At 32.7% G+C, this 12,021-nt stretch overlaps 1 protein-coding gene across 1 annotated transcript; it reads left to right on the top strand.

Annotated features, from left to right (window-relative positions):
- Positions 1 to 2,730: 2,730 nt before the first annotated feature.
- On the top strand, positions 2,731 to 9,915 carry LOC116126293 (beta-glucosidase 24-like). Its single transcript, XM_031411989.1, has 13 exons — positions 2,731 to 2,904; positions 3,042 to 3,111; positions 4,724 to 4,782; positions 4,887 to 4,962; positions 5,200 to 5,277; positions 5,393 to 5,480; positions 5,569 to 5,824; positions 6,018 to 6,133; positions 7,730 to 7,947; positions 8,058 to 8,089; positions 9,255 to 9,357; positions 9,479 to 9,587; positions 9,680 to 9,915. The coding sequence occupies exons 1-13, from the start codon at positions 2,731 to 2,733 to the stop codon at positions 9,846 to 9,848; spliced, it is 1,548 nt and encodes a 515-aa protein (XP_031267849.1). The 3' UTR covers positions 9,849 to 9,915.
- The last annotated feature ends 2,106 nt before the right edge of the window (positions 9,916 to 12,021 follow it).

Below are 12,021 nucleotides of genomic sequence, written 5' to 3'. Positions count from 1 at the left end.
ATTTTTGGGAATACTACTCTCAATATTATTCAACTTTTTTTAAACCCTTTAAATTTGATAATTTAATTAAATACCCCTAAATATTTTTTTAAAAATTACAAAAACACCCCAATAATTTATATTTACCAGATTCCGGCCACCACTGTCGGAAAGTGGCCGGAATCTGTTAGAATGGCGCACTACCGGCTGAATCTGGTCGGTAGTGCGCCGATCTAGCCTTTTCCGGTCAGATCCACGGTGGATCTGGCCAGAAAAGGCCAGATCTAAGGCCAAAGATCTGGTCGTTGACGGCCAGATCTTTGGCCGTAACAGTTTATAACGACGGCCAACAAACGGTCGTCGTTGACCATCAACGACGACCGTTTATTGGTCGTCGTTGACGAGCAAATATGGTCAGATCTGGCCGTAGATCTGGCCTTTGTCGGCCAAATCCACCGTGGATCTGGCCGGCAAAGGCCATATCGGCGCACGACCAGCAAGATCTAGCCGGTCATGCGCCAATACGGTGAACCCGACCACCCTCCGACGGTGGTGGTCAGCTGCCCGTATTTGACATTGGGTTGGGGGTGTTTTTGTTAACTTTTAAGATTTTATTATAGGGGGTGTTTTGTAAATAAACAAATATAGGGGGTATTTTATTAATTTATAAATCCTACATCGTAATACCCGCCCAATTCAACTTTTTTTAAACTTTTTTCAGAAAACTTTTTCCAAAACCCCTAAATTTTGAACCAAACGGAGCCGATGTTTTTACTATTTACCTAAATATATTTTTTAAAGGTTAATGATAGAATTTGAGTGGGCCTGACCCAATAACTCAAATTCTATCAGCTAAATTGATAAAATTAAAGGTCGAATACATTTCAAAACTAGAAAGTACTCACTAAAAACAAAAAAGGTCAAACACATGTGGTTCCGGTCGTTTTTTCCCTAAACCAAAGAATGGTCACTGTAAAACCAACTACAAAAAAGCTAAACAGACAAGGCTTGACTATAAATAACCCGTATTCTTAAAGAGCACTATAACTAATTCTTTGCATACATTATATCACACTTTTTTTTTTTTTTTACTGATAATAATTGGAATTATTTATAATGATATGCTAGAACGATAACCCGGTATCTTTTAGTTGACTCAGATTTATTCCTTCACAAGATTCAAGTTAAATCATGAAACCCAACATTGTGAGGATGAGAATTACTCGATCTACCACTCTTGAGAGTGGTCTTAATAATTTATATTAAAAGAAGCTATCAACTAATTAATTTATGTTATCTCTCGTACGCATCAGAATCGTTGATCTTTCATTTTTTGTATATACAAGTGAATGTTTTATAAATGAATGTTTGGCTTGAGAGAAATTGAGAGTGAACTCTAATAACTAAGAAGAGTTTTATTATGAACAAATTATGTAACACAACCCTCTTATATAGTCCATTCGACCTCCTAAAGAAAACATTAATGAAAATTCGTTCACAATTTTTACTTAGATTTTTTATTTATACTATGCATACGGTAATGTAAATCTTTGATATATATTCGGTTCCTCCTTCTTTGGACCTTCTTCTTCATACCAGTTGAAGAACCTTATCTTATTTCTAAGTTTACTAAAACTGATTCGATCCGATCCAAGCCCTAATCATCAACATAACCAATTTACCTACAAATATGATAAAGAAAAGATTTGTGGACACGTATACGGTGAAAATAGGCCAATCAATGATAAAATCCAATGTTTTAATAACTGACTTTGGGTGAAACCTGGCAAAGTGGTTAGATCCTGGGTTGATCTGTTGAGGGTCAGACTGATGACGTCAACATGTCTAGAGGATTGAAATCCTACAAACACACCCTTGAGAAATTACATCAATCCCTACAGGTTTGAAATCTAGTAAACACACCCCTATGATTTGACCAAATGCAGATTGGAGACCAACTAATTGGCGGCGATGACGCACCAAATGTAGATCCCATTCATCATTTGAGTTATTCCCCAACAAATATGTCCAAGATCTAGATGAAATCACCATCACGCGTGGCTGCCAACCCAAGCCAAATAGGCTTGTTTCTAGCATCGACAACCGCCCCTATCACCACTAAAACATTCCCTCAGCCTCCTGACCAAAACCATCTCACCCCCCATTTTCACCTTGCCAATCACCGACGACAACCCGTTGTTGTGGCCGCACGACTTTTGCCTTTTTCGGTCGTTTCAATCACCGAAAATCACCTCTGTTGCCACATTTTGACTCATCGACGCTTCCTCTTCAAAACCCCCCAACAGACCAACCACCCTCTTCTTGCCGATCACCTCCCTCCTCTCTAGGGTTTGCTTCTTCATAAATTTGGGGTTTTAAATAGTGAATAGGGATGACCCAGCCCAGAGAAGGCCTCGGGTCCCAGTCCGATTGATCAAACCAGCCGGGCCAGGTCGGGTTTTAAAACAGTGATAAAATCTTTAAAAGTTTAGATAAATTTATATTAAAGTTAGATCCCAAATTCAATATAACTAAATAGATCTATCCTAATTTCTTCTATATTGAATTGGAAAAAGAAAACAGATCACGAGACTACTCTTTAAATAGTTTCACTTAATTAATGATAATTTAGAATTTCTAAAAGGTAGTTGAGTATATATAATATATGGTTATAATATATCATGTCGTCTTCCTTGTCATTTTGTTTCCTCTTAGAATCAAAAGCAATTGCTGCATCAAAATTCTTCACCCATGGCGATTCACCAAACCCATTTTCTCTTAGAATTACTTGTTGTTCTTCTTTTAATAAGCTCAGTGAAAAAAAGTGCTTCTGTTTCAGCGTCAACTTATGACTTTTCTTCTCCTCTTAATAGGACCAGCTTTCCCTCTGGCTTCATTTTTGGAACTGCTTCTTCTGCCTACCAGGTACTCAAAATTTAAGAAATTGTTGATTTAAGTATATATTTGAATTAATGTGTGTTTCTTTATGAAAAAATGTATTAACGTTCGTTATAAAATAAACATGTTTAGATTAATTCTGAATGATTTATTTATTTTCTTAGTACGAAGGTGGAGCAAGAGAAGGTGGTAGAGGAGCAAGTTTATGGGATGTTTACACTCACAAATATCCAGGTTTTTTTTTTTTTTTTTTTTTCTCTCTGGTTTATTAATTAAATTCGTCAATAATATTATCAAGAAGAGCTTTAATTTTCTTATTGATTTTCTTCTTTCATCTTCACTTTAGGAGATTATAAAATAAATTATTTAGGATGCAATAAGGAAATGGGAATTTAAACAAAAAATTAGAATGATAATATTATCATAAAAATTGTCTTGTTTTATTTTTAATTTATATTCAATAGTCTAATGAATTTTTTTTTTAAAAATATCTTTCTCATTCCATCAATATTTTGAGAGAAGGGAAAAAAAGGTTTCATTGCAATTCCATTTCTGCATTATATATAATATCAGTACTTTACAGTTTTTGCATGTAAATCTATTTTAGTTTTTTTGTTTGCAAGATTTATAAATATTTTAATTAATTAGTTTAAAATATCTTTAATTAATGGTGCCGGCAAAGGACAAATTCACAATTATTTAGATTGATCTATTCGCATTAAACAATTCGATTTTTATAAATAAATAAATAAAAGTTTGGAGCATGTGTTTTTGAAGATGGATAAGCCAAAAAAATTTCATAATAAAAGTAATTCCAAGTTCAAAGATTCGCCATAAAATATGACAGGACTATTTAATATAAAAAAAAATATTTCTTTACGAGATTCTGTGCCCCAATTAAAGGCATCTAAAAGAGTGTTTTGTTTTTATTTTATATTAAATTGTTCTTAACTTTTATAATTTGATTTGATTATTCAATATTAAAAGTTAAATCGTCTTCCCAAAACTGTTATATTTTAATTTTAACATAATTTTTTTTTTTTATAGTAATTTTTAATTTTGTATAGTTAGGTCACACTATGCACGCTGTTTTATATATATATATACCCAGTTGTTACACCTTTTTGATATTTTATTTATTTTATAATAATAAAATATCGAAGGCATCGACACGATAACTGTTAAATAAAGTGTAATAGGATATTCTCTTTACTACGTAATTTTTTGTTTCTTGATTGATACAAAGAATTTTCTCTTTCTTAAAAAAAAAATTATGGGGCATCCCTTTTTTTTTTTTTTTTTTTTAAGGCTTTATTTCAGATAAAATTATGCAATTTCTTTTGCCCTAAACCAGAAAAAAATTATTCAAAAGAAAATTAAAAACCTTATAGAATAAGAGATAAATTTGAAAAGAAAATGAAGCAAATTTTTACGTTACAAAATCCCATATGTGATGCTAATTTTAATTCCCCTAATTTGATTAGTGAGCTTCGTATATTTATACACAGAGTAATGTTATACCTACAACTTTTTTTCATAAACTTTCTCTCATAATCTCGACGTAGCAGTTCGTAATTGATCAGTTACAATTTATTAGGTGAGACCTAGATGTGACTCATTATGAGCTAATCAATTGCGAGCTGCCATGTCAGGATAGTGAAAAAAAGTTTGTGAGAAGAGATTGTGGGTGTAACATTTTCTTCAAAAAATGTTTTAAAATGGAATTTCGTTTGTATTAATTAAAAGAAGGTATTTAATTAACAGGAAATTAAAAATATAGATCCCTAATTATTTGATTTATATTTGTATTAATTTGTATACACGGATGTGTATAATTAATTAACAGGTAAAATATTGGATGGCAGCAATGGAGATATGGCTATTGATTCATATCATCGTTATAAGGTATCCTTTTATTGTGATAATGAATTTATATTTTAATTTATTTAAAATAAGATTTCTTAAATCTTTTAATTTAATAATTTAATTGTTGTATTTAATTAATATAGGAAGATGTTGCAACTATGAAAGAGATGAATCTAGATGCTTATAGATTCTCCATTTCATGGCCTAGAATTTTGCCAAGTAAGATAATATCTGCATCAATTTCTCTTGTTTTTGTTTAATTAATTAATTTTGCAAATATAAACCAAATATTTTTTTTTGAATAATTCTTTTTATATGTCTACAAGATTTAGATTATGTGAAATATTAATTAAAATCATAATTTAGAAGAAATTTTTTTCAAGTTAATTAATTTCTTTACTAATTATAATTTCCTCTTCCCTTTATTTATTTATTTTTATTTCAATTCCTAATTAGATGGGAACATGAGTGGAGGAGTGAACAAGGAAGGAATCAGATACTACAACAATCTAATCAACGAGCTTCTATCCAATGGTCAGGAACCAACCAAATTAATCGTAATATTATTATTAGTTTCATCTGAGAAAAAACTATATAAATAGTTACATTTATACATAAATTATACGTGTTTCTTTGATACGAAGTGCAGGCATACAACCATTTATAACCCTTTTTCACTGGGATACTCCCCAAGCTTTAGAAGATGAATATGATGGTTTTTTAAGCTCTCGCATTGTGTAAGTTCTTTCAGGAATTGCTTTCCATTTCACAATTTTAAAATAAATTGATTTGATCTTTGGACATTGAAGAAAAAATATTTTTCAGGAATGATTTTCGAGACTATGCAGAGGTTTGCTTCAAGGAATTTGGCGACCGAGTTAAGCATTGGATAACATTGAACGAGCCATGGAGTTACAGTATCGGTGGCTACGCCTCCGGCTTGTTGGCACCCGCACGGTGTTCGGAGTGGCAAGGGTTGAACTGCACCGGTGGAGATTCCGCAACTGAGCCGTATTTGGTGGCACATAATCAGCTTCTTGCTCATGCATCCGCCGTCAATCTCTACAGAAATAAATATCAGGTTCACTAGCTTCTTCATTTTATGATTTCTCCCATGTGTTTGTGATAGTCGGTTTATTCTATCAGTATACATGCAGTCATTCTTTTCCATGGACATCTTTATATATATATGATTCAGGAGTTTTTGATTCGAGGAAATTATGAAATAACAAAATTTTAATATTAAACTAATTAGTGGTAGAAAAGTTGTGCAGAAAACTCAAATGGGGAAGATAGGAATCGCTCTAGTGTCACATTGGATGGTACCTTACTCCTCCGCAAAGCACCATCAAAATGCTGCAGAAAGAGCTCTTGATTTCATGTTTGGATGGTAAGAAATATCATTAATCATTATTCTATATTCACTCTAATTAATTCCTAACTCTAATTAATAAATAATTAGTGGTTTAAACTAATTAATAATGCAACGCAACAACCCCACTACACAAAGTTAAGAGTTTAAGCCCCTAATTGATTTCTGTGGTTTATATTCTTAGTTGACTATGCATTTAATTTTATAAATGAAACTGTTATCACACATCATCAAATCGATGCACCCCAATTAGGTGAATCAATCATATATATTGCAATTAATTAACTAAACAATATCTAATTGAACGCACAATCGATGGTTTACAAATAATTATATAAGTAAAGTCCATTGATTTACTTTTTTTTTTGATCGTTCTAGTTTGAAAAACTGATGAAGAATTTTGTTATACAAAAGGGTTTTGATTGATTTCTAAGAAATCTCATAAAAGGGTTTTGTCAAATTAAATTGAAGAAATTTATGATGGTTTGCTAACTCATTAGTCCAATAAAAGGGAAAATAAACTTCATATTTTAGAAAATGATGTTCTAAAACATCAATATATACTTGTTTTAAAAAGGTTTATATTGGGTTAGTTATGTGTATATAGAGTAATTCTCTACTGAAAACGTCATGATATGAATTTTGTGAGAACTATGTTTATGCACCATTGAATTTATTTCATAGGACTGAAATGATATTTTATAGTTTAAATTCAATGGTATATATTGAAGATTCTAACAAATTATTATTAAAACGTCCGGATTAGAAAATTATATCATATAATTTTGTGCTCAAGACATCTTAATATTAATTTCGACACCGTTGGATTTATTTCATAGGATTGAGATGATATTTTATAATTCAAATCTAATGATATATATCCAAGGTCTTGACAAATAATATATCTTAAAGTAATAATAGAATTTCTTCTTTTTATATGGCAATTGCAATCCAGTTCCAGAAAGATGTGTTACTAGAAAAGGGCAAAAAAGAAATTTAAAAGGAGAAGAATTTTATCTTTTGTAATGGCCTACATTAGATAAGCTTTTTAAATATAGAAAGTAAGCACTTACCTTATTAATTTCGAAATTGGTTTAAAGTCTAAATTCTTTTTCATTTTTCATTTTTTCTTTTTGTTGAAAAGACATGTCTATAGTGGAAATTTTGTTTATTTTAATGAAGAGAGGTGCTTATTAATTGGATAAGCGTACTAACTTTTGTTATTAATTTTCTCCAACTCATTATGTATGAATAGTAAGAAATTAATGACTGATAATAAGTTTCAAATCAAAAGTAATATTTTTTAGTTTAGTCAAATGTGCATAACATAAGAATGATTAATATCACAAATTTCAAATGAATTTCTACTGTTCAAGCTCCACCGATAAACTTTCAGTATTCCATTTTTTTTTTCCAAAAAAGAAAAAGGAAAAATCGAGATGGAAAACTTTAATCCCACTCATTAACCACTAGAATTGTTTTGTAGGTGTGACCTTATCACTAGAATTTGATCTTTATTTGTAAACTTATGTTTAATCAATTTATGTTTTAGCTGATAGTACATGAACAAAGCCTACAATCCCAATTATTTATTTATTTATTTATTTTTTGCAGGTTTATGGACCCAATAACAGATGGAGATTATCCTCACAGCATGCATTCTCTTGTTGGAAACAGATTGCCAAAATTCTCTGAAGAGGAATCCAAATTGCTTAAAGGATCTTCTGACTTTCTCGGTTTAAATTATTATACTGCTCTCTATGCAGCCTATGCACCTCAGCTTAACTCTGGAAACAAAAGCTACTCTACTGATCCTCGAGTTAATCAATCAAGTAATTAGCACAATTAGATTCAAATTTTAAAGCTTAATTAATTTAATTTCCCTAATTAATTAACTCCTTAATTTCTAATTAACGATACTTGGATTGATTGCTTTTTGTAGCTTCACGTAATGGAATCCCAATCGGGCCAAAGGTACACTTCCTTTTCTTCAAGTTAATCAACATTAATTCACACTTTTCTTTGAGAGAACTTACTAGTTTCATCATGTTTTTTTTAATAGATATTCAATGCTATTGAATGTTTTCTCTTCAAATAAATTTTGTTTTCTTTATATGTATAAATAAAGGGCCCGTTTGGTACATTTTTTTTAATAGGATTTCTGAAATCTTATTCTAAATAGGATATGATGAGATTCTGATAATGTGTTTAGTATATTTTTGGAAAAAATTTTCTGAAAATATTTAACTTACTTTTAACTTTTTACATTTGTTTATTTAACTAAGCACCCCCTACAATAAAAGTTTATAAATTATCAAAAACACCCATATCCACCCAACTGATTGCTAACAGCCAGCCACCACCACCGGACAGTGGCTGGCAGTTGCCAGAATGACGCACGACCAATTGAGTCTGGCCTATGGTGCATCAATCTGGTCGTTGACGATGGTCACATCTTGACCATCGTTTGTCCGTTAACAACGGCCAAGATATGACCATCGTCAACGGCCAAATCTTTGATTATAGATCTGATTGTTTCCAGCCAGATCCACCATGAATCAGGCCAGAAACGGCCAGATCGACCCACGATCAGTCAGATCCGACCTATCGTGCATTGTTCCAGCGCCTGCGGTTAGCGATCGACGATGGTTGTTGGTGGATGATATTGCTTGGGTGGGTAGGGTATTTTTGTTAATTTATAAACTTTTATTAAGAAATGTAATTGTTAAATGTTTTGAGTTGAATAAAATATGATTAGATTTTGAATTGAATAGTTAATATTAAAAAAAAAAAAAAAACACGTTTTTCACTTTTTAAATAGAATAGAGTTTGAAAAGTTAAACAAATCGTGGGGAAAATTTCTCAAATGGGTACTACAAAAAATTTGAATCCTTTTTTTTGTGTATCATTAGGTATTCAGTGACAACTTTTTTACAGTTTCGATTAAAAGTTTTGTTTTTTAATATTACTAATGATAGTAAACTATTAGCCAGAGCTATTAAACATAATTTTCAGGTTTTTAAAAAAATATAGAGGGTTGCATTAGAATATAACTATATGTATCTCTCGTTCTGTTGAGGATAAAAATATATGTTCACATATCCTTAATCTTTGACGTTATTGGATTTGATCAATGCAGGCTGCATCCGATTGGCTTTATATCTATCCACGGGGGATTTGGGATCTCTTACTTTATACCAAGAAAAAATACAATAATCCCCTCATTTATATAACGGAAAATGGTAAATTCGCTTATCATGATAATAATTCTTCTTCACGTTAACGTAATGAAAAATAAAAATTGAATTTAAACAGCCATTTAATTCTAACTATTATTGCTCTTATTTGCTTAATTAATTGCAGGAATTGATGAAGCAAACAATGCCACATTATCACTAGAGGAAGCCCTTGTTGACAACATGAGAATTGATTACTATTATCAGCATCTCTCTTTTCTTCAGAGAGCCATTAAGTAAGTGACTCTCTAATGACAATATTAGTGAATAATTAAATAATTTAGTGACTTCTTTTTCTTCTTTAATTGCTTTTTATTTATTGTGGTAGGGATGGAGTTAACGTGAAGGGATATTTTGCTTGGTCATTGTTGGACAATTTTGAGTGGTTTTCAGGTTATACGGTTCGTTTTGGCATCAATTACGTGGATTATAAAAATGGATTACAAAGATACCCCAAACTCTCGGCTCGTTGGTTCAAGAATTTCCTCAAAAAATAGAGAGGATATAATTTGATATATTATATATTTTTGATACATGATATTTATATCGAATTGATATTGGACTGTCCCAGGAGTTCCTCAAATTAATAAAATATATGTCCATTACTAATGTATTCACTGTCACTTACATCCTTGTAATTTACATTTGTTAGGTTTAACAATAAACCTCAAAGACCGATATAAGAGAATAACTCCAAGTCCTTAGTGTGTCAACTTTATACCGATATCATAGAGTAATCGACATATTCCCACCGAAGGTTTAGCAAAATCTAAATTTCGTACCCCTGGTTTTATAAATTTCAGATTCCCACCCTTAAATGGACTCCATTTCATTTTTTTAACAGTTAAAAGATTAAAATGGTCTTTTTATTTCCTTCACTGTTGCATTCTCTCTCCCTCTTATCTTTCATCTCTTTGGCTGGTGGCAACTGGTTGAGTTCCAGCGGCATCATCAACACCTTTACCATCGCTGGCCAAAGATCGCCTCCACTAGCAACCCCAGTTGCCAACCTCGCCACCCAACTGCACCATTTCTTGAAGAAGAGAAAGGGTCGGTGAGTGGGAAAATGGCGACGGAGATTGCTTCCAACCCTATTTTCACACTCAGCGGCCCTTCCTCCTCCATACCCACCCATCCCCTTACCGCCTTAACCCTACAATAGCCGCCAGCTGCGATAACACTCACCTACGTGATTTTCTGGCTTTGAACAAACGCACCAACCCCACCTATAGAAACTGCCTTCTTGCCACCATCTTGCCCGCCTTTCATCTTCTTCCTGCCAACCATTCACCATTAACCACTCACCCATGACTGCCTCAACGCGCGATAGCTTGATTTATGAGGAGATTGGTTTTTTTGTGGATTTGTTGTTTGATTGTGGTGACTAATGGAGATTGATTGAAGGTTTTTTTACTGGAGTGTTTGTTTTCTATGTTTGTTTAGACTCTTTGCCAGCCATCCCTTGCCGCCAAAACCCACAAGATGTACCCCAACTACACTGCCCACAAGTTTTTCGATAAAACTCCCCAACCAACCACCCACAACCTGTTTGCGCAAAAGTCGCAATCGATCTGAGAAAACTAATTCTGAAATGAAAATACTTCCTATTCAAGAATCAAAGATTACAGAATTGATTGATGAAAGTTACAATAGTTGGTTTCTTATATATAGCATGTTTTTTAGTAACCAACTCTAACTTAGCTGAGCTGGATTAACTAACTTCCAAATGTTATTAACAAACTAAACAGACTAACTAATTACGGTAACATACTACTAACTAATTATAATAATAGACTAACTAATTTACAGTGACTAACATCATCTAATCTTCATTCATTGATGCTTCAGCTTCAGCATGCTTCAATATCCCCCGCAAGCTGGAGAATGGATACTTAACATTCCAAGCTTGGACAAATTAGCTCGAAATGGTGGACGAGAAAGAGCCTTAGTGAGTAAATCAGCTAACTGATAAGAGGAAGAACAGGGCATGAGATGAATGAGAACCGATTGAACCTTTTGTCTTACAACATGGCAATCTATTTCTATGTGCTTGATACTCTCATGAAATATGGGATTGACAATAATCTGAAGTGCAGATTTGTTGTCACAGAAAAGCAGGGTAGGATGCGAATGAAGAACATGAAGATCCTGAAGTAAGTAATGCAACCACTGAAGTTCACACGTCGTAGAAGCAAGAGCACGATACTCAGCTTCGGAAGATGATCTAGAAACTGTTGTTTGTTTCCTAGCATGCCAGCTTATTAGAGATGAGCCAATAAATACACAAAAACCTGCAATAGATTTGGGAGTAGCAGGGCATCCAGCTCAATCACTATCACTAAATGTTTTCAAAGTAAGATCAGAGGATGCAGAAAAGAATAAGCCAGAAGCTGGACAACTTTTAACATAACGAAGAACACGATTGGCAGTTTGAAGATGAGCTAAAGTAGGCTTGTCAAGAAATTGACTTAATTGCTGAACAGCAAAAGATAGGTCAGGTCTGGTAGAGGTCAAGTAGAGGAGACATCCAACCAACCTTCTGTAATGAGTAGGATCTGAAAGAAAATCACCATCAGTGTTGGACAATTTAACAAAAGAGTCCATTGGTGTGGTTGTAGGTTTACAAGCTAGATAGCCAGCATCTAATAAAATTTCAAGAGCATACTTGCA

This window comes from Pistacia vera, unplaced genomic scaffold (assembly GCF_008641045.1).
Source record: "Pistacia vera cultivar Batoury unplaced genomic scaffold, PisVer_v2 Contig179, whole genome shotgun sequence".
Classification (NCBI taxonomy): Eukaryota; Viridiplantae; Streptophyta; class Magnoliopsida; order Sapindales; family Anacardiaceae; genus Pistacia; species Pistacia vera.
This window is presented reverse-complemented; position numbering and strand designations above follow the sequence as displayed.

What these genes read in the sequence shown, in the direction of transcription:
- LOC116126293 (XM_031411989.1), top strand. Translation starts at nt 2,731, where the DNA reads ATGGCGATTCACCAAACCCATTTTCTCTTAGAATTACTTGTTGTTCTT. An exon ending in CTTGATTTCATGTTTGGATG is followed by an intron (nt 6,134 to 7,729) that starts GTAAGAAATATC and finishes TATTTTTTGCAG; the next exon opens with GTTTATGGACCCAATAACAG. An exon ending in TTTCTTCAGAGAGCCATTAA is followed by an intron (nt 9,588 to 9,679) that starts GTAAGTGACTCT and finishes TTATTGTGGTAG; the next exon opens with GGATGGAGTTAACGTGAAGG.